The 22,179-nt window shown below is 40.4% G+C and overlaps 3 protein-coding genes across 3 annotated transcripts; 1 reads left to right on the top strand and 2 right to left on the bottom strand.

Moving 5' to 3' along the window:
- Positions 1-142: 142 nt before the first annotated feature.
- Positions 143-4,270, bottom strand: btbd17b (BTB (POZ) domain containing 17b). The gene is made up of 3 exons (XM_071473530.1): positions 4,045-4,270; positions 2,298-2,583; positions 143-1,932 (listed from the first exon to the last, which is right to left on the bottom strand). Exons 1-3 carry the CDS (start codon positions 4,124-4,126, stop codon positions 858-860), a joined length of 1,443 nt encoding a protein of 480 aa, XP_071329631.1. The 5' UTR covers positions 4,127-4,270; the 3' UTR covers positions 143-857.
- Positions 4,271-7,493: 3,223 nt separating this feature from the next.
- LOC139615612 (G-protein coupled receptor family C group 5 member C-like) lies at positions 7,494-12,009 on the top strand. The gene is made up of 4 exons (XM_071473529.1): positions 7,494-7,706; positions 8,588-9,608; positions 11,397-11,500; positions 11,586-12,009. Exons 2-4 carry the CDS (start codon positions 8,630-8,632, stop codon positions 11,682-11,684), a joined length of 1,182 nt encoding a protein of 393 aa, XP_071329630.1. The 5' UTR covers positions 7,494-7,706; positions 8,588-8,629; the 3' UTR covers positions 11,685-12,009.
- Positions 12,010-15,376: 3,367 nt separating this feature from the next.
- On the bottom strand, positions 15,377-19,242 carry ccdc137 (coiled-coil domain containing 137). The gene is made up of 6 exons (XM_071473527.1): positions 19,067-19,242; positions 18,702-18,847; positions 18,408-18,618; positions 17,660-17,742; positions 16,162-16,241; positions 15,377-16,076 (listed from the first exon to the last, which is right to left on the bottom strand). The coding sequence occupies exons 1-6, from the start codon at positions 19,135-19,137 to the stop codon at positions 15,876-15,878; spliced, it is 792 nt and encodes a 263-aa protein (XP_071329628.1). The 5' UTR covers positions 19,138-19,242; the 3' UTR covers positions 15,377-15,875.
- Positions 19,243-22,179: the final 2,937 nt, after the last annotated feature.

Genomic DNA, 22,179 nt, shown 5'->3' with positions numbered 1-22,179 from the left:
AAGTCGTAGGTTTAACGATGTGAGCCCTTTTTATTTATATAAACAAACCGAGATTATTTCCAACAATTATTGTTGCTTAAAAAAAAAAAAGATCATACCCTCATTTTGCAGCAATTACAATTACGGGCCACCACAGACAAAATTGTATCTTATTGACTTTTATTTTTTTTTTTGTTTCAGGATGAAAATACATACTGGTGTTGTTGCTTTAAAAGCTAGAGGAAATGTCTGTGTAACATTGAATGTGAAAAAAAAAAAAAACTAAAGCAAAAAAATATATATATATTGTCAGCTACAGCATACAAAGGAACACTGATAATGGGATTGCACCTTAATTTACACATTTTGGTATGTAAAGAGCAAACAGGTATATAATATGTCACAAGATATAAGAGCCATGAACAAAAAAATTATATTTGACTTCTGAATGGTAAAATGCCTAAAATTAATATCAATAATAATTTATTTTAAAACATAACTTCTAAAGTACCTATGCAAAGAACATTAACTATCACATAGATTTAATCCTTTCAAGGAACAAACAGTCGGACTATAAAATATCTGAACAAATACAGTACAGTAAAGTGTTTTTTCTTTTTTCTTAGTATGTGTGAAATACTGGACAACCATCACTGATGCTATAAACCACTGTTGAGCTGTTAAATTGTGAGTCCTTTATTGTATCAGACACCTCCTTGCTAAATAGTTGGAAGACAACAAAATGTACAATCAAAATAACAATGGAGATGTCATACATAAACATATACTGTGATATGAGTGTACTTTGGAATATGAGCATGTTAATATGTGGGTGGAGGGTGAATAACTGATGGTGAGGTCACACCAAATTCCTGCCTTCACTTCCTAGCGACAAGAAGGGTATGGTAGAGAGGTTTTATTACAATGTGCAGATAGAGGGAGCTGTCAATTAGGTATTCTGATGCACGGCGCTGCAGGTCAGCATCCACCAGGAAATCCCCGGCCTCTTCTGTGCTTTGGTGGAAGTTGTAAACGTGGCGAACCACCACTTTTCCTTGCTGTTTTGCCATTACAATCACCGTCTTCTGGAAGCTCACACCAGCAAAGTCTGGGCTAGAAGTGGCTGGTGTTACAATAATGCGAGGGCGACCTCCATCTGTGCGGGTGGGCTGCATTGCACCCAGCTCAGTATAGGTTGACCTGGCACTGAGTGGGAGCCAGCGAGGAGAGAACAGGGCATTCCATGTCACTCTCTTACTGGAGTCATGGCCACTAGGCCCGAGCTGGGTCTGGAAGCTGAAACTGCGGTCATCACGGGTGGGGTTATTGATGACCCAAGGAGAACCCCAGGAAGAGGACAGGTAGTTACGGGGAGTGAAAATACTGCAGTTGACATCAAAGTACTTGGCAAGCTGGATAGGTGAGGCAGAGTGAAATTGGAATGCTAGATAAAGGAGATCACGGATAGACTCGTAATACTTCACCATGAGGGTGGATTGCTTCTGAAGACGGAAGAGGTGCTGAGGGGGGATCATCCCATATCGAACAGCCCTTAGGGCACTCTCCACTGTTGTACTGACAGGCTGGTTCTGGCTAATCCAGGCCTCCAGGGCCTCATAGAGCTCCAGCTCACTCTGCAGAATGAGGTCAGAGCGCTGGAGCAAGGAGAGGAGCAGGTCTTCACTGATGGAGCCCCATTCTCCGCTCTGCAGCACAGAAGACAGGTTCCAGGACAGGTACTGCAGGCAGTTGTCCCGCAGGGCCATGTCCCCAATTTGTAGTGCATAGTTGTACCAACCAACCACATGGCCTGTGGGGGAATCACTAGACAGATGCAGGGTCATATATTGGGTCAGACCCTGCTGTAAGCCCCACACATGATACTTGCTGGCCAGCTTATGCAGAGAAATGGCCTGATCTAGCCGCACTGAGATGTCACCGCAATACAGATACCTGCAAGAGAAAAAACAACCTGTAACAGTCATCCAAAAAAAAAACCCCAACCTGACACTGATAAAGAGCACACAATCTTTCCGTGAGGCATACTATTTTAAAGCTGTGTTCTCTCCCCACATCTGAGTCACTGAAAAAACCCACACTGTCCGATATTTGACTGTGCGCCTCAAACAGCAGGCGTAATTTTAGAATATTTCACAAGATGGAGCATCTCAGGTCTCCGAATAGAAAGGAGAGAAGCAAAATGGTGGGTAAGGACCAATAACTTTGTACCTGTGGAAACTACAAAGACAACAGCTCCACAGTTTCTTGAATGGCTTTGTTTGACTAAACCTTATCACCTCATCATGAGTCACCCTCACCTGACAAACTTGTCAAAGACAGCTGCACAGTCGGGCGTCTCCCTCAAAACCACAGTGCTGTTATTGCGGGTGAGCAGCAGTTCCTCGAACACATCACTCTGCAGGGTGAGAACCAGGCTGTGGGCCTGGATCACCTTCACCTCGTCCGTGTTGATGGTCTGCACCCGGAGAGTGACATCACTGCTGTTCCCCATGGCCAGCAGGGTCTCCATGCGCTGCACCAAACTCATGGAGTGATTCAGTACCGTGGCCCCATTGTCCAACGCTGCCTCCTGCTTCAGGGCAGCTGTGAATAGAGCAAGACTGTGGAAATAGCAACACCTGACAGAAACTCTGTCATCACTATTTGCGTGCAGAATATATCTCTCTTGTTCTCCTGCTATTGCATTTAGCTTCAGTATCAGCTTTTCTGGAAATGATTTCTATTTTCTGTACTATAATTTTCATTAACCTGACTCTGCTCTTTAAGATTTCACAGCAGAATTCATGCGCATTTGTTCTACAACTTAAACCAGATTTAACACAGAAAGAAGTGGGGGAAAAAAAAAGCACATCCTAACCCTTCGACTGAACCACAACTGATAAAATGTGCCATGGAAAAACCAGACCTGCACATCCTTCTGTTTTTCTGGTTTTAATTAATAGAGAAAGCCAGCAACAAGCCAGGTGGCTGACTCAGAAAACCTCTGATACCAGGTGCTCAGAAAAGAACCCTGAGTTTGCAGCGCCACTGCAGATGGCTGCTTCTCTGGGCCCTCTTGAGCGTAAGCACAAGTGGCACTTAGCGGAGAATCACACATGAAAGACTCAGCATGACAAGCTGCAGTATCCATTCTGCCCTGCCACAGTCATCAGCAGCTTTGTTAGCCTGTTACTGGGGGTTTAATGAGACACTGGGGGAGCACACTTGGCTCCCTGCAATGCCTCACAGTCTTCATTTCTCCACCACAATCAAGTACCCCCACTTCAAAGTAACCTTTTTCCAATTAGACAGCCAGCACCTTGAGCCAGCTGAGCATGATGGAGTGTGTAGAGATGTGTATTGACAAATGATTCTGCCAAAATGTAGCCAATTGAAAAATCACCAAATTCATTATAACTAGGGAACAGTATATACTCACTCTTACATAATTTACACTTTTCTGATTCTGTTAGAAAAAAAAAAAAAAAACATCTGAAAGATTCAATCCTAAGTAGACCAAAAAAATAATGAATAAAGAATGATTCAGTGTCTCTTCCACTCAAGCTGAGAAGAGCTGAAAACATTAAATAAAACATTTTATACACAGTCCCAAATTAGATGAGTCTGTGTTCACGAGGAATTTCAAATGATATCTACTCTGACAGCGAAGGAATGTGGCCTTCAATAGCTCCGGTCAAAGTCAGATCTTCTTTAAGGAGTAAGATAAGCTTTCCCTCAGTGCTTGTACTGTACTATAGTACTGAGCCGGCACAAAGCCAGGCAACAAATGCACTTGCCTGTCTCTCCCTGCACCCAGCAGACAGATAGATGAGGACAGGATGAGTAGAATAGATAAATACCCATCCCCTGCCCTGAGGCTGGGCTCGAGCCACACATTCATGCTGTGCTCTACTACCCACTGACAGTATGAGGGAAGCTGGACTGAAATAGAACAATACAGCTTCTACTCCCAGTGTAGGATATTAACAAATAAAAAGATGCACAAATGACATGACTCTTTAAAAGCTCACAATTCAAACTAGTGATGCCATTTTGTTGTCTTACCTCCTCTAACTGTGACAGAGTGGAAGAGCAGGGTGCCCACAAAGACCCAGGCAGGGATCCCTTGTTCACAAGAGCGCACCATATCTTCTCAGTTATCCCCTGCCTCTCTTCCTTTCCTCTGTGCCACTCTTCCCTGACCCTTCTTCTTGCTGCTCGCTGCCTTTGTCGTGTTGTGTGCAGAAAGGTGTGTTGCCCCGTGTGTGCCGCCTGGCTCCCTGTCCCGCACTCTTTATGTAGGACGCTGGCCTTTCCCTGGCGCATCTCGCAACCCCACGGACTCCATTGATTGGTGGAATCTGGCAGGGGCGTTGCTATAGCGACAGCTTTGATTTTGAATTTCTCCCTTTTGGATGTTGTATGGCATTGATCAGCGGCACCGGGGCCAGCCAAGGACTCAACATTTTTACTTTTTTTCAATTTAAAAGTCAGGGGGGGTTAGTTGCTATTAACAATCAATATTAACACACTTTCGTGTTTTAATGGCAATCAGGATGCAACATCTCTGGGCTGCAAAGATTTTGTTTATTTGTTTTTGTTTATTTATGTTAAGTACAATCAGTGCCATTTAATTAATCAATTAACTAGAGTGGGTTGCCACTGAGACTATCTGCCAAAGGTAATTGAGGTTCTAATATGAATGACCAACTGCAGTCAATCAAATTTCATAATCCATTTACAGGGCAGTTTTTCAGCTGACAGTAATTATTTCCCTGATGGCATGTTAATCTAAATGATGAGGGGATAATTTCATTGGTGCTGGGTCTGCTCATCAATTTAAGGCTCTGATTATCAAATTCAACTGCCAATCAGGGATTTGTATGGTCAGGTTGAGTTTATTGAGATTGAAATACATGTATTTTGAGTTTCTCGGTGCATCATTAAGTGCATGTGAAAGTATTTTCAGGTGCCATATACGTACAAGCAGTTGTTTCATCTCCAGTCTTACTGAGTGCTGGCGGCTTAATGAATATGTGTGACAAAGACATGTTCCAGCAGGATATGGAGTTAATGGTTGCTGCTGGCAGGGAACATACCAACCTCAAAGCTATGATAATCAATATGAAATGCTATAATGAGTCAATGTGAGCTCAAGAGCCACATGACATGTATCCTAGAATAACATGCTTGGGTACAGGAGGAGTGAAATGGCAGCTATGACAGTGGTCCAGAGTGCCTGTGGTCATGACCTCAGGCCTCAAAGAGATGTCGACAGTTCCACTTAAATGAACCTTTACTGACCACTCAGCTAAAATTAATCTGTCGGTAAGTAAAGCTGTGTTAAAAACTTCTCAAAAAAATAAGCTAGATATGGATCTGATTCTAATAAAAAATAAATCAAGGAGCCCAGGCCATTAGTCCAATCACATAAGTTATACTAACATGCTGCAATGCGATAAATGTCTTTAAAATAGCTCCAGTTCTGCTGTGCTCACTACGGGACAGACAAGAAGAGACACCACCTCAGAGGGAATTGGGCTGTGGTGAAGCCCTGAGGGCTGCCTGGCTGCAGTGGAAATGCTGGAGACGACACATCCTTCCTGTGAGACCCCAACCTGAGCCACTTGCTATGAATAACCTGACAGGTTCTCAGAGGAGAGCGGTGCTGAGGTGCCCTAATGAAGCATGCCACAACAAACTGGACGAGACAACATGGACAGGGCATCGTGGATCACATATGGTGGTGCCTTCTTTCTGTTTTATTATCTGAATATAGGAGCTCATAAATAAGATTTATATAAATGCAGTTGATGTGTATGAATGCAAATGAAGAGCCTTGTATTCGCTATATATTAGGCAATTGGTTTACTAGCTCAAAGCAGCTGTGTGCTAAAACATGATTCAGGGAACTGTTGTTTAGCTACAGAATTAGGAATAGAATAAACCCAAGCCCTAAAAAAAACAAAAACAAAAAAAAAAAATGTGTGCATCTGAAAAGGGCATGTCCTTCATTAAGGTCACATTGTTTCTCCTTTGAGATCAGCTCTTATTAAGAATCTGCAAACAGGACCACAATGCACAGGGGTGGATTGACAAGCTGCTGGGTTTGTGAGAGCACCCCTCGGGACAAGATCCATCGAGGGATCAATGCACCACAGGGGGCTCCATCACACAGTATAAACAGTACGTTTAGTACAGGCTGCGTGCCAGAATGAGCTTCAACAAGGCGTCCTGGATGACCTTATTCTCGTGCTGAACCCGGAGGGACTGCACTAGATAGCCAGGTCTCCAAAACGTGACCAAGGATGCTGACTGAATGCAAAATGTTGAATGAATAAGAGTAACCAAAAAAAAAAAAAAAAAAGGTACAGAACACCATGATATGTATAGATATCTCATTCTGCTATTATGTCTCACCGTTATTTCTAAGCATCTAAAATTCCGCTGTGTTCATCATAATTTGTCTTGTCTACAACCAGTAAATACTACGAACACAAAAGGTAATATCGCATTTAAAAAAAGCAACATTTCACTTTAAATCCCGCCAACGGAATGTGTCAGTTTTATATTCAGGCCAGCATTTATCAAATTTCAGATGTGTAAATGTTTTATTCCAGCGAGCGTTACTTTCTTTTAAAAGCTTAAAATCAATGGCATCAGTCAATTATTTATTAAATGGTTGTTAAATTGCACAGCCTAATACACAATCAATAACAAGATCTATTTTGTTGTGTAATCTGATTTGATTGTGTTTCACAAAAAAAAAAAAAAAAAAAAATCAATCTCACCTATAATGATATTTTCCACCAGGTGGCTCTGCAAACTGGATACACAGTCTCACTCCTGATGATGACTAAAAAAATATCTGTGAAATATGCTCATATTCGTTTTTCACAGGTATCCATTTCATTCTCAAAATATAAACTTAATGGCGTAGAATAGAGTTGACATATTCATGAATTAAACAGCTGTATATGGGACCCTTTCCCCGGTAAAACAGAAAACAGAAAGTAGGCCAACTCACAAAGCAAACTTCTGTGTGTGCAGCAGCTGATCATTTCATAAGGAATCACTTGTAGAGACTAATCACAAAACTGATCCAATCACTAAACCTGTGAAAGCCATCAATCATCACTCATCAGTGGGTTTGAAATCAAAAGTCTCTGCATGTCAACCGGTTCACAGCTCAGTACACGTTGCGTGCAGTTTGTATCCAAGTGGAAGTGTCACTTGAGAGGTGAGTGGTGCCTTTGTTTGGATGTAAGCCGCCTGAAACAAATAAATACGGTGGGTGCTAATCTCACAGAATATGCAAAGCTGCAAACAGCAGAGAGGCTGGGTACAGAGGCAGGGAGGGCGGCTGGGGCTGAGTGAGAGGAACCGCGCAGGGCAACTGCTTTGAAGCGACTGGCGGCGCGTCGATGATAACATGGTTCAATAACAACCGAGGAGGAGTGGGCGGGTGGAGGACTGTCCATGATTGAACAGGGGAGGGGGTTGGGGGGGGGGGGGAGAGAAAAAAAAAAAACTTAATCTATTAACTGGATGTTTGAAGGCACAGAAATTGGTAGGATAATCTATCAGGAGCTTGAAAAAGCGCAAGACAAAAAAAAAAAAAAAAAAAAAAAAAGTACCCGAGAGGAGTTTCATCTCGGAGGTGGCCTCTTCTCACCGGGGTTCACCCACCCGAGTCACCTGTTGGAGCTGCTCTGTCTTCAGTCCAGGTAAGAAGTCCCTGACGGAAAATCACTTGTGCCTACTTACTGTAATATTCCCGTTATTATACACTCATGGCGTCGGGCGCTTATTCGCTGTATGTCTCACATTGATTGTTTCAGTCTTGTGTGCCACTGTAAACTTACTGACTTAATATTCGCCGTCCTGTGAAAACCACGTATCTCCAAAATATTTCATGAGCTAAGGAAAGGGGGCTCTGTCTTTAGCTTTGAAACATATAATCGAATGGGTTTAGAAATTGTTTATTAAGTTTAAGAAGCAGTAAATCACCAAATTTGAGATACGTGGTTTTCACTGGACAATGATGACGCCCCTCGATCATTTGAGGCTATGTTGATGAATGCAGATGCTGACAGTGGGACGTCATTTGAATTAAAGTTGAATATAAAACAATCTTACTTGAATTTAAAGCTGTATTTGGCAGGCTCCATCTGCTGAAGCGGGGACGATGGGTGGGGGACTACTCATTATGTGTCATGGTAAAATGTTCAAATGAGGCCTCAGTAAATTAGATGGTGTAGCACAGCTTGACTATCTGATCAGTGATTAAAATTCACTGCAGAATGATAATTAAAGACAGGGGAGACAATGTTCTGTAGTTCTTGGATTCTTCAGTAACTCGAATGAATCTACTCAATTATCACAGAGAGACTCCACATGTACACGATAAAAATCAACTGGGTAGGATGTATATATGGTTTGTTTAATGTGCTGTGGCACATGAATAAGCTGGAGAAGCAAGTGTTGTTTTCAGATGCATGCAAACTCTGCGTTTGTGTGTCTATGTCAATGATCAAAGATGCAAATCATAAACTTTGTAACTACAGCATTTGAATTCAGGTTTAAATAATCACATGTTCTGTGGCAGGTTTTTTTAAAAAACAAGAAAACCACAATCTTTAGTCAAGCCATGGACCCAACCAGTGCTCCAAAAGGATGTCCTGACAGCATCAGCTCCATATACTACAACCTGTGTGACCTGACTACAGTGTGGGGGGTCGTGGTGGAGGCCGTTGCTGCTGCTGGTGTAGTGACTTCCTTTATCCTCTTCATCATCCTCATGGCCTTCCTACCGTTTGTGACGAACAAGAAGAGAAAGGGTATGGTGGCCCTGCAGGCGGCCATTCTGGTCTTCACTCTGGGACTCTTCGGACTTACTTTTGCCTTCGTTGTGGGCCGGTACTCCACCAGTTGTGCTGCACGCAGGTTCCTGTTTGGGGTACTGTTCTCAGGCTGTCTAGCCTGCCTGGTGATGCACGGACTGTGGCTCGCCCTGTTGCAGCGGAGAGGCCGGGGGCCCAGGAGTTGGATGCTATGTGTGGGAGCCCTGGGTCTGTGGCTGGTTGAGGTGATCATCAACACTGAGTGGCTTATCATTACTGTGGTCAGGAGCCCACCTGAAACTATCATTGTCCCCGACTTGTCCTGCGGCATTGCTAACCAGGACTTTGTGATGTCACTTGTCTATGTAATGGTTCTGCTGCTAGCTGTGGTGCTTATGGCTGTGCCCTCGCTGACACACAAGCACAAGCAGTGGCGCCGAGATGGAGCTTTCATCCTGGTCACGGGGCTCCTCACCACGGCTGTCTGGGTAGCTTGGATTGTCATGTACATCTATGGGAACAGAGTAGTTGGGAATCGCAGTTGGGACGACCCTACTCTGGCTGTAGCTGTAGTGTCAAATGCTTGGGTGTTCCTCTTCCTCTACGCCATCCCAGAAATCTGCTTACTGACCCAGGAGGACCCAGACCAGGAGCAACCCCCTGATGGAGAACACGTCTATCCTGCCAGGAGCCTGGTTTATGACACGATCCTTAAGGAGCCGGAGCCACCACATCAGAACGTGTACATGGAGAATAAAGCTTTCTCTATGGACGAGCCTCCAACAGGTACAGCATGGCACATTATGGTCTATGATTAATCTGACAGTAACAATTTAATAATTATACTCAATAGTTTTACCCTGTGCAATATCACTAAAATGTTAGATGACTGAAAAATGTATCATCTTAAAATTATTGTATTATTGTTAAGTTCGGTAGGGTGTTTGATCCTATGTATAATAATGATAATAATAATAATAAAAACAAATTAGATAGACTACATTCAAAATACAGGCTCCAAAGTACAACCTCAATCTAACAAAAGTCAGTTTACCTGGGATCATTGCAACAAATTTAATTACAAATGTAGCTTATCATTAAGTTTAATTGCACGAATTGCTTGAAAAAAATAAGAAACCGAATTGTGAGACTTCATAAAGATGGGGTAGGGTATAATAAGAGCATCAGTAACCTACCCAACATAAACTGAAGGACAGCTGCAGCAGTGGTTAGGAGGAAGAGGAAGAGCCATACCACCAATAGCAGAGGGTACAGTGGCCATCCCAGAGAAAATGACCCCACACAGAACTCTCTGTTTACGCAAATTTGCATTGCAAAGCAGACAGGTGAGTGAATCATAAGTGGACATTGGTGTTTCAGTGGCTGACCAGACTGTGTGAAGGACATCGCAGGAAATCAACCTCTGCAGATGACATCCAAAAAATAAACCACTGCTCACAAATCAGCACACAACTGCAAGATTAAACTGTGCCAAAGAACATGAAAAGAACCCTGATGAATGTTGGCAGCACATTGCTTGGTTTGATGAAACCAAAATAAATTTGTTTGGATCAGATGGGGTCCAGCATGTGTGGCGTGGACTTGGCCAGGGGCACCATAGTGACTGTGCAGTGCCGAACCAAACCTTAACCAAAACATGATTCCCAGTCTCATGAAGCTTGCCAGGAGAGGAATTGTTTGTTTTTCTTCTTCTTGGGCTTTGGCTAAAAACAAATCAAATTATATTAAATGGAAAGGTTTTGCAATGACTGAACATTTTTGTGATATTGACCAGAAATTTACACAGTTCTGTTCTATAATGTATAGACTGATACTGAAACCTCAGAACCAAAAATCAAAATTAACCAGAAGGACAGGAACGCACTTCAATCTAGCAACAGTCTCGACCAAGCGCAGGGGAGTTATATGACATAACAAAATGTCTAATGGGAGGCACAATGATAATATTGGCATTACTGAGTCTGTTGTCACCTCTTAGACCAAAGGAAAAGATTGTGAAATAATTAGTTGTGGCTATTTTTGATAGAACAGCAAAAAGCAGCAACAGTTTTGGTTATTTTTGATAGTGTTTGTTCACCTCTTTTAGCTTCAAGTGTGATTAGTCAAGGTGCACATGAAAAGTCAAATCTATTTTATGTTTTTTTTTTGTTTTTTTTTTAAGAATAAAAAAGGAAAAACAATTCTTTCTGATCCAAAAACCACGAATAAGCACAGACTAGGTTTGTATCAGCTTTGCACGTTTGGACTCACTGATTTCTTCCTGTGCCATTTTATGCAGTGTGCTCCTTTTTAGGAACAAAGTCTGATCTACTTACTGAAGGTTATGTCCTTGGCCAATATTATGAGGCGTACTTGGAAACAGACACCACTCTATTACAGTTACAAAGTCTTGAAAGAATGTAATTTACTTGCTTGATTATTTGCTTAATTTATTGAAGTCTGTGTCATCACTGTTTTGATGTAGAACTTGTCTGATCTAAAACAAAAACTGTGAATCATGTAATGGACCTTTTTTTTTTTATTATTATTCCTCCTCCAACTTTTCTTTACCAGCACCCACAAAGCCAGTGTCTCCATATGGGGCTTACAACGGTCAGGTACGAAGTTGTGTGTACCAGCCTACCGAAATAGCCCTAATTGCAAAGGGTCTGACAAAGGTGAGTGCCTTCACAATGCTCTGCACCAAAAAACATCTCCTCGTCGCCGCTTCAGAAATAATCACTTCCTCATGTGTTTCTACAGATGGACCAAGATGCTATGATCCCTCGAGCCACAGCCCCTCCTTTGAATCCAGGAAGCAGCAGCTCCCTGCCTCATTCAGCCGAGTCCTTACCATCCTAAGGACCGTCTCACACGCGGGCAGATTGTCGAGAGCACGTTGCACACTCAGTTGTTACAGCTATGAAATAAACCTCCACCAGGGGTTTGTTCTAGCATCAGTTCCTAGTAGCAAATGTAATGTATCCCCCTTTCTCTTCCTTAGGAAATGCTTTAAATAATAAGACACTGTGGTGAATCTCCAGCATTATGCAGTAATGTGACCTAGCTCCTCTCACAGACTTCCTAATTTTGCCTTATACTTTTTTTTTCCTCTGTTCATGCACTGCTTGTCTGTTCTGTATGTGCAAAGGCTGAGTGTCATAAATAAAAGATTACAATGACTAGAGATGGGCGGCTTGTAGAGGCTGATGTATTCAGAGCCAGTATGAAGTTTTCCATATGGGGAGGTTGTGCCTCAGCTGCTCTGCTTCATTTCCATTCTCACTATATGGAAACTAGTGCTTTAAACCTTCTACTGTCAACTGTTAACCAGCTTTTCTCACTTGTAGCTTCACTCACTGGACTCCTATTAAAGACAATGAAGAGTGGAATGTATGTGTCTGTATGGGAAAGCCACGACATAAACCAAAAACTGTTCTGTCTCTACCTTTTCAAACTCTAAATCCCAAAGCAGGACAATACATATAAAACTGTAGGTTGGTGAAGGAGAAACAGCAGACAGCAGGATCGGGTACGGGGAGTTATAGCAAAGTGGTTTAACAAATTAGCCTTAGTCGTGTGCAGTGTAAAGTCAGTGTCTATAATTGACAAAAAGTTGTGATTACATTATATCCAGTGAGATTCTTTTTTGTCTTGTCATCAATCTGCTGCCTGTAATTTGTTAATCTGTTGGCTGCTGCGTAACATGATGTTGAAATGTTGTGATTCAGACTTCCTCTGAAAGCCGTATGATTTTCTTGGAGTCTTGGATTTATAAAAATGAAGTCTTATGTAAAGGTGTAAATTTACTTATCTGCTTTTACTTTTAAATTTATGTATTTACTTTAACTTATTAAAGTTGTAAAGGTTCCTTAAATCACGAGGCTGTTGAATCATTCGATTGAAAAAGGTAACAGCTCACAAGCAGGCAGGAGTCAGACACTGAAAGAGGAAGTGTCACAGGGATGACAATGTACATTGCCTAGAACAGTTATTTACATATTTTGCCTTGATAAGCTGCCCCTAGTTAAGGGATTGGCGCTCATATTGTGAGCTATGGGTTTTCACTGCTGAACAAGGCAGAGAACTGGTTTGGGTGGCACCAAGAGTGATAATGCTGAAATGTTACAATATGCAAGGAAAAAAATCCAACAATAAATACATAAATGTGCTTTGTTAATTTGAATTTAGGGTTGTAATAGTCTTAGTACAACCTAGTGGATGGACTAATATTCTGGAGTTTGGAGCATTACAATGAGATTTGATGGAGTGCGTGATAGAAAATACATTGTCTGACAGTGGCAGCAGTAAGAGGCTGCCTGGAGCCTGCACGCATGAATGTTTCTTACATAAGAATCCGAGCAGACATTAGACAGCAAATAATCACACTATGAGCACAATCACAAACACTCATCCATATACTGACTGAATGTGGTTTAACCACTGAGATGGTTTTGAAATGCTACTGTGATTATATAACTAAGAGACATAAGTTTTAGACAAATCAGCATGGACAACTACTTTGCTTATGCTGAGCTCTTCCTTTTTCTCTACACAGACAGGAGCAGTTATTCAACTATAATTTGACACACACACACACACACACACACACACACACACACACACACACACACACACACACACATACACACTCTCTCTAAGAGCCTCAGAGTGAGCTGTGGCTGCCTAGCAGCAGGCTGAGTAGGCTCTCTCCCAATCCCTCCCACCATCCTGTACTGTCAGCAGCCATGAGTGCTTGCTCGAAGAGGAAATTGCTTACAAACTGGAAATCAGACAGATCAGAATTATACAACAGCACACGTGCAGATTTACTCTGTAACGCCTCGTGCCTGCACCCTTTGATCTCCGGTGCACAGAGGTCTATGCAACAGATGTAAAAAAATAAAAATAAATGCAGATAAGCAGTGCAGCCTGTCAACCTGAAAAATGTATCCAAATGTAAACAAAACAGAGCAGTCAGAAATTTGAGACAATGTTTTTTTTTTAGCAGTTCTTACAATATCCTCTTCACTTAGCTTTACCTAGCAGTTACTCTCTGTCATCACTGATCTCTAGATTAATGGGCAACACTATAGGCTGTCCCAGAGGAGCCTTGGCAGGGTGTTACCCATACATCTCATGAAAAGATAACTGGTAAGGTGTCACTCTGCAGAAAAGGCATTCCACAATATAAACACATTAAACCTTATTCGAACTGTATTAGACGTTGATTCCTGATCAGCGACTTGAGCTGGAATCATTAAGAGCATCTTTCTCTGACGGTCAGCAACTGTAAGTCCCCTGATATTATGAATAGCTGTCTTGTGCACATGGACACAGGTGGTTTCATGACCGCTGGTGTTTGGGCTGAGCTCAAGGGAGGCAGCAGTACCAATCACAAGCAGCTGTCCCCACTTAATGCATTTCCTTGTCACTGTGACAACCCACAGAGGACAAACACTGATGAAAAAAAAAAAATAGACCGAGGGTTTTACAGGTTAACCTGAACAAACAGGAATTACTGAACCCATAGACCACAAAACAGGTTTTAGTAGTACTAGGTAATGCCATCTGGTGATATTATTTCATAGATCACTATTGCAAAAACATTAACATTGCAATGCTTTTTTTTTTTTTTTTTAGGATGCTTTGAAAGATCAGCTTGTTAAACAACACATTTGAATTTGCACAGTTTGTTCCAGAGGCCAATATTTAAACAAAGGCCTTGTTCATGAGGGTAAACCTTTTAGGGATTAGAAATGTAAATAGCTGTGCCAGGCTCTAATAAGTATTCCCCATTCAAAAAGGCTGATGTGATTTCCTGGGATTCAGGATTTCAGGGAGGTATAAAGGGGAAGCAAGATATAATTAGTTTTTGCATTTTGTCTCCTCAAAAGTTTGTGTTTATTCTTATTGTTAATTCATAACCCTGGAAACAGCAAGCAAGAAAGGACAAGAGAAAGTTTTTTTTATAGCACGTTCAACACCAAGGTAATTCAAAGTGTTCTGAGAAAGCTGAGTGAGCAAGTCATATGGTCTTCAAAGATGAACATGTCATATGACTGAAAGCTCCAGAACAACTATTAAATAAACCTGGTGGTTAGTCTTTCTTCTGAGCAGCTGTTTCAAAGGTTTATAATGGGGATTTGACAAATGGGAAAATTCTATCTGCTGATGAAGATCATGTGATATGATCAAAAGCTCCAGAACAGCTATAAGATCAACCTGATAGCGAGACTGTTCTGTTATCTCAATTTGATTTTATTATTATTTTTTTTTTACATTTATTGTATATACTATTTGCTCTCAGTTCCACTCATTGAATATAAACTGACAAATAGTAAAAGACTCCATAAACTAGTGATAAATAAACATATAGAATATCACAGTATGCCACAAAAATTATATTTTTACTTTAAAAAAAGGTCCAAAATAATTCAGTCCACATGATGTGTTGGCTCCTAATATAACCGGTATGAAACCAGCTTTGTACAGGAGGACTGCCATCTAGTGGATCTATAGAAAACAATCAGAAATTTACATTTGCCTTGGGATAATTTGATGACATGGTTTTATTGTCAATAACATCACAAATGATGTCACAGTAGTTATCTAAAGATGGAAAAATAAAAACAGTAAATACAAATGATCTCTTGTTGGTGAACATCCAACACAATTACAAAGTTGAGAAATCAACAAAAGCTGCCTGTCTGTATTTAATTCATGGTAGTTAGAGGTGATCAGTTACACCAGTCATTATAATGTCCAGTTCTCTTTTGAACTAAACATGTGATCATGAACGTGGGAGGCGGATGCAGATTAACTTACTTCATACTGTCTGTGGATGCAAATGTTTGCGTCTTTCCCTGACAGTTAGCCAACTGTGGGAATCCCCCCCCTCTGGCATATCAGATCCAGAGTTATATAACACACATACAGACTGCTGATGGTTATCTTATGATCTGTCTCAGTTTCTGAACATCACTGTTCACTGCTGTTGTTCACACTGACTGTTGAGGAATTATAATTCTTTGAGTTGAATGACATGAGACATCACTGAGGGCTCTTCAGTTTTTCCAGGCTGACAGCCCTGGACTCCTGCTGCTGCTGTCTCTGTTTCTTCAGATGACGGTAGGCCTCCACTGCTCGCTCCCTCTCCTCCTCCATGATTCTCTGCCTGGCCATGGAGGGCTTGGCTGTGGAGACCACTGTGTGGCCTAGGAGAGAGTTGAGAAGCAGGTCCTTTGAAGACTTCTGGATGATGAAGGCAGAGGAGAGAAAGCAGTTACCCACTTGTTCAAAGATCTCTGACATAACATGATAAATCCAGAGTTGTTACCTGAGATTTGACCTGAGCTTTTCTCGGTTTGGTGCTCAATGATGGTGGGGCCATTGAAACTTCCCCAAAGGGAACATGATCTACAAAACAAAAAACATCATTTAATTACAAAAAACGCTTATACCTTTTTCAGCTTTTTCAGGTTTAGCTGAATTCATTTACCATACAGCTACAGCAAGTTGGAAACATAACACTTATATTTATCACCTTATAAAGTTGTTATGATGAATTGTTTTGCAAATAATTGTTGAGTCATACATCCATCAAACACAGAGACATCACATATCAAACACACATTAATTTGGATTCATGTTTGTGTCAACCTGACAAATCTAAGCCCAATATTCCACCAACAGCAATGGGAATTATCTGGACCTCAGCTACTAAATGCTCCACCATATTCACCAGCTAGTCATCAGCTGTGTCGTCCTCCTGTTTGGTGCAGTGCACGTAGTGTACAGTGGGTTTTTCTGAGTGAAAAATAACAACAAGCCAGAAAACTACAACAACGATCCAAAATAGACAGAAAAGCTCAGTAGAGCTGAGGAGAACTACACTGTTGGGTGGTAATTGTCTGTGGGTTCCTCACTATATATAGTGACTCTAAGCAGTGACGGTTGTCACTGACATGATAAGTACGATGTGGATTCTATCTCAACAGTTCCTACTGTTGCAGCCCCACTGCCTACTACAGGAGAACGACTGGTTTGCTGTTGTTGACACTTTGGCTGCAACGGTGGGAAATGTCAAGATAGAATCTACATCATACATGTCCCTTCAGCTGTTGCTAATAACTTCACACTGCACATAGTGATATGGTCCATTGTTAATGTAAAAGTATTGCTGCTTTAAATAAACTTGTCCCATAAAAATCAGCCAGTTACTTCTAACTTTGATTTCAGGGCTATACTGTAAAAATCATTAATTGCATTAAAGTAAAACTGAGCAGCAGGAGCTGCTGCAACCTTTTGCTGCCTAAAACCAATAGCAAGAGACACGGTTCTGATAAAAATAATCATGTCTTCCTCTCCATCAGAATGGACTGTGGCAACTGTCTCTTGTCTGACTTTTCCCAAAATACCCATTAGACAACTACAGCAAATATGAAACGCTGCTGCTAAAGTTATAACAAGAACCACAACACATGAAAAAATTACTCTTCTTTAAATCTTCATGCCCACTTCTGTATAGTTACACAATATATTCCTCTGCCCCTGCTAGTGTTAAAATCACTCACAGCCCTGCAGACAAAACACTTTTCTGATAATCTTGAAGAATATAAACCCAGTAGGTCCCTTCGATTTTTATCAGGAAGTCAGCAAGTAGTGCAAAACACAATGAAACTACAGAGTTGGAGCCTACCTTCTGATGATCTTAAACATATCTCAATTTTAACCAGTAAATATATGTACATTCTGGTACTAGATTTTAGTTGAAAGAAATACTCCCTCACATCCTTTGTTGTGGTAACTGTTCTGGAAAAACATGCTTTCATTACCTACGAACATCTCTTTTTCCATCATGTCCTCTCGTCTGTTTAACTTTTTCTGCTGCAGCTTCTGTAATCTCACTTTATCATACCTGTAGCAAGACAGCAAAGAATAAATGAATTAGATATTAGACATATCATCCAGGAATGATAATATAATTCTGTGTTTAGCTGTGGTCTAGTTTCTATTGTCATTTGCTGTTATCATTAACACTTATATGCACATTGGGTTTAATCATTTTATGTATAAATGTGTGTAAAGCAGATCTGATTGACTACTTAATCTTCAATTATTTTGATAATTAATCTATCATTTGAGTCATTTCTCAAGCAAAAGTGCAAAACATTGGCTGGTTCCAGCTTGTCCACTGTTGTTTTACATTACTGCAAAGTGAAAGTGCAAAGTGTACTGAAAACTGTGATGGATGTTTTTTCCTATCTTGTGATATTTTATAGATACTACAAACAATTGATTAACAGCAAAAGTGATCACCAGATTAATCTGTGATGAAACTAATCGGTGACTGCACTGCAGTGTATAAAACCAGAAGAGATTATTATTATTATTTTTTTTTAATCTCTTCACTGTCCCTTTTGCTGCACTTGTGTTAGACGTATAAAAAATTTGCCATTTAGTTAGCACTCCAAGCAGGACATGTAACTGTCTCACTTGGCCCCAGCCTTTGTTGACATCCCATATCGACACAATCACCTGTCATCAAGCTGCTCTGCTGATTCCAAGCCACAGTGTACTCACTCCTTCTTCTTCTTCTCGGACTTGACCTTGTCCGCCTCCAGCTCAGGCTTTCTGTCCACTTGGTTCTCGGTGAGGAAGAGGACATGCTTTGTCTCCCTCTCCATGCGCCGCAGGTAAGCCTTCTCACTTTCGCCCCTTCCCCTCCTGAAATGTGGCACAGGTATGTCTCCATCCTGACAATTCTCCTCTGGCTTGCTTTGAGGGGAGATGGCTAAGAGACAGAAAACAAATCCCTCAGCCTACAGAACAAACTCATGACTGAAAAGTATAAACAAGTCTTTTTTTTTTACTCACCCTTTTTTAACTTTTTGGATCTCAAAGGCCCCGTCTTCATTCTTTCTTTGCTCTTCATTATCTCCCGGAGCCTGAAGGGGATGTGTTTAAGGTGGTCCCCTTGTTTGGCTTTCTTGGGTTTTCCATCTCCTTTGAGCTTATTATCACTGAAATTGAGACACATTACAGTCCAGACGCCGTGTAGGAAAATGGAAATGGACGTTAGCTTTCAAAGGTAGTGTATTGCAGGCTCACGCCCTCTTTTAAATGCAGAAATTAGTTTAACAAATTGATCCTAGCTCTCAACTAACTAACTGGCTAATAACGGCTAGCTGCTGCAGCTAGCTCGCAGCTTTTCCTTCTACACATTAGCCTCCTTACGTTACCTCGGATGTTTACCGGTCTTGTTCGCTTGTTTTCCTGACTCGTTGGTTTTGTTCTTCTTACTTTTCCCCATATTACCGCACTTTATTTTAATCAATGCATGACAAAACAATAACACATGCAGAGCAGCGTGTATTGCCTTTAACCTATGAACCTCAACCTTAGGCGTGAGGGAGCAAGGAAGTGAAGAGCTCTCATTCCATCACTTATTTTTCGGTCGACGTAAACAAGCAACTTAAGCGTTGTTGAGAGCCAAATGTTGAGACTCTTGCACCTTGCTCAGCTTTTATACTGGTTTAGATCTAATTTGACGTGCCATACGTGTAATCGATTTAGTGAAATGAGGTACAGAATGGATAATCACACCTGGTTCCTGAAAGGTGGAAATAAATTTAGAACAGAGTGATACATACTGAAACAAACGATCTTTGCTGCAAAGGACATCCTGATTGGCTAAAGTGACTGCTGTTACTCTTATCCGCCACCACAAGATGGCGGTGCAGTTCATTTGACCATTCACATCCATGGTTGTTATTGATTGTCAGTAAACTCAGGTATTATTAGGCTACTATTCAGTTGTTTGTGACATTATTTATATGGTTTACAGTCTTATTTAGACAGTTGGTCTTAAATAATAACACAAAATACGCATTGTTTAGTTTTGTCCTGAATGTAAAACGTACTGAAGTACCATTAACTGAACTGATCATCAAAATGTACATGTAGTTCAAGTACTCATTATGCTGCATGGCTCTTTTGAGGACATGCAATATCATAATATCGTACATATCATATTAATGGATTCTTATTTCTGATGCATTAAAAAGAGCCTGATTTTAATATGGTAGCTGACTGAGGTGGAGCCAACTACTTTATATATTGTTGGGTATTGTCATCCTATGAATGGATAATATGTTTAATTGGCGAAGTAACTAGCAACTATAGGTGTCAGTTCAGCTGCCCTCTAGAATGTCTTGAAGTAGAAGTATAAGGTTAAAAAGGTCATCTCACATAAAATAAAAAAAAATATATATATATTTTTTACATTTTTTAAACTTAACAATGAATAGATGAGTGAATTGTTAAAAATAAAACCAAACAGATTAAGTAACAGATTAATCAGTAATATAAATAGTTGTTAGTCACAGTCATAAACAATTATCTGATGGGCACCATGGTGAGCTGTATGTGGCCTCACTCATTCAGCGTGTGAGATGTGGCATAAAGTGTGCCATTCATGTTTCCAGCAGAGGCATCCTCTAGTTACAGGTGTTTGTGATATGAATATATTAAACCACAGGACATGAGAGTGTGCGTCCACACATGTGTTCTGTGCAGTCTCGTGTGCATGTGCATGCAGAGTTTAGATTACGCAGAGAAGCTGTATTAACCCATCAGATGAATGAACAAGGTGTGTGTGTTTATGTGTGTGGAAGGGGGGGGGGGGATTACCACCGACATGTGAGTCTCAATCTAAGAGACTGCTGATGAAAGGAGAATGCCGTTCATGCTAGCATGTTCTCAGCTGTAGCTGTTGCATAATATTGCAGGTGGTGGGGAGATGCTGACGATCATGGTGCATATTTTGAGAAAATCCCACAGCTCAGCCCCTACACTGCACATTTCTGGAAGGTTGTGGAAATATGCTAATGATGTCCTCTGTACACATCCTCATTTCAAAAACGTCTACATTTGTCATGTGGCTGTTCAGGACAGTCTCAGCAGCAGTGACCCGATATCCCCTCAACTGCTTGTCAGCCAATCTCTAATGAATGGACTGTTCCATACACAATGTGAAAGACCCGTGTGTTTACAAGTGATGAAGGCCCAGCAGTTTATTGGTAGCGTCATAATCTTCTCAGAGTCTGAAGACTATAAGAGGGGTTCACTAAACACAACTGTCATATAACAGCAGCCCAGATCTCTGCAACTTCCAGCTGACACACACAGCAACACATTTGGTGAGTATTTGCAATAAATTAGATGATGTTTTTGAGCTGCAGACTGATTTCTATTACTAATATCACATGCCATACAATTATGTACAATATAATATGCATGTATATGTAATTACAATAATTACAATATCATATGTCATACAAGTATATACAATATAGTATTCATACAAATATTACAATTTAACTTGTGTTGCATTTTGCCATTTTTTTTCCTGTACTTATACATTCAGATGTGATTTTAATATATTTTAATATTATCATGAGAAAATTACTTTTTTTTTAAATTTCAACATTTTTTGTAAATTTTGTTTTAAAATTTAAATACGAGTTAAAAAATTGTAATTTAGATATTAAAACAGGAACATTGATAAAAATCAATCCAATACAAATGTTCTGCCATTAATTCTACTTTCATGTCGTCTATAATATTCAGTTCGTTTTTTTTTTTTTTTAGTAATTAAAATTTTAAATTTTAATTAAAATTTTATTTAATTGAAATTTAATGTTCTCCATTAGGTGTTGTACTGGACTGCATTATGTTCAGTCCATTTATGTGAGTAAGACGGTCCAAAAATTATATTAAAAGAAAAAGTTCCAGTACAAGATTACCTTTCATGTATAATCTCCACATACAATAGAATTTACACATTTCTGAAACTGTTGATAAAAAAAACGAACAATATAGATGTAAAGGTAGGATTTATGGCAAAAGCTATTGTGTTGCTTAAGACTGTACAGATGTACCTGATAAAGAGGTCACTGAGTGTATTTATTTGTAACAGCGTGTCTGTCTTAACAATATTTAGAATATTTCACAACACAATATATAGTTTACTTGTTGTTAAATTATTCACACAAGAGTATATACTAAAATCTGTCTTCTTTGAATCTGTGTCTTTCTACACCTGGGTACAAATTGTTGCAGTTTTGTGAAGTTTCCTCCAAAACTCCTCTCGCTTGCAGACAAACTGATTGTGTAATTTATGAGCTATTGTCAGGTTAGGACCACAAGCAGATTCAGCATGTCCTCGCAATAATCTGATTATGAAGACGCTGTGAAGCTTAGCGGCGCTGTGGGGGCTTAATTAGTAATGTGAGCATGAGATTACAGGAGCCTTCATTATCTGTACATGTCTATACTCAGTTATGTAGAAATG

This window comes from Trachinotus anak, unplaced genomic scaffold, assembly GCF_046630095.1.
Source record: "Trachinotus anak isolate AG129_WGS33_773 ecotype Australia unplaced genomic scaffold, CSIRO_AGI_Tana_v1 ptg000003l, whole genome shotgun sequence".
Taxonomy (NCBI): domain Eukaryota; kingdom Metazoa; phylum Chordata; class Actinopteri; order Carangiformes; family Carangidae; genus Trachinotus; species Trachinotus anak.
The sequence above is the reverse complement of the archived record's forward strand: the minus strand, read 5'-3'. Positions and strand labels throughout refer to the sequence as shown.

Coding starts and splice junctions, on each gene's coding strand:
- LOC139615612 (XM_071473529.1), top strand. CDS start 8,630: ATGGACCCAACCAGTGCTCCAAAAGGATGTCCTGACAGCATCAGCTCC. Junction 9,609..11,396: donor TATGGACGAGCCTCCAACAG/GTACAGCATGGC, acceptor TTTCTTTACCAG/CACCCACAAAGCCAGTGTCT. Junction 11,501..11,585: donor TTGCAAAGGGTCTGACAAAG/GTGAGTGCCTTC, acceptor GTGTTTCTACAG/ATGGACCAAGATGCTATGAT.
- ccdc137 (XM_071473527.1), bottom strand. CDS start 19,137: ATGGGGAAAAGTAAGAAGAACAAAACCAACGAGTCAGGAAAACAAGCG. Junction 17,743..18,407: donor TCCGAGAAGAAGAAGAAGGA/GTGAGTACACTG, acceptor GTCTTGCTACAG/GTATGATAAAGTGAGATTAC. Junction 16,242..17,659: donor GGAAAAAGAGATGTTCGTAG/GTAATGAAAGCA, acceptor TTTGTTTTGTAG/ATCATGTTCCCTTTGGGGAA.
- btbd17b (XM_071473530.1), bottom strand. CDS start 4,126: ATGGTGCGCTCTTGTGAACAAGGGATCCCTGCCTGGGTCTTTGTGGGC. Junction 2,584..4,044: donor CTCTGTCACAGTTAGAGGAG/GTAAGACAACAA, acceptor CTCTATTCACAG/CTGCCCTGAAGCAGGAGGCA. Junction 1,933..2,297: donor GTCTTTGACAAGTTTGTCAG/GTGAGGGTGACT, acceptor TTTCTCTTGCAG/GTATCTGTATTGCGGTGACA.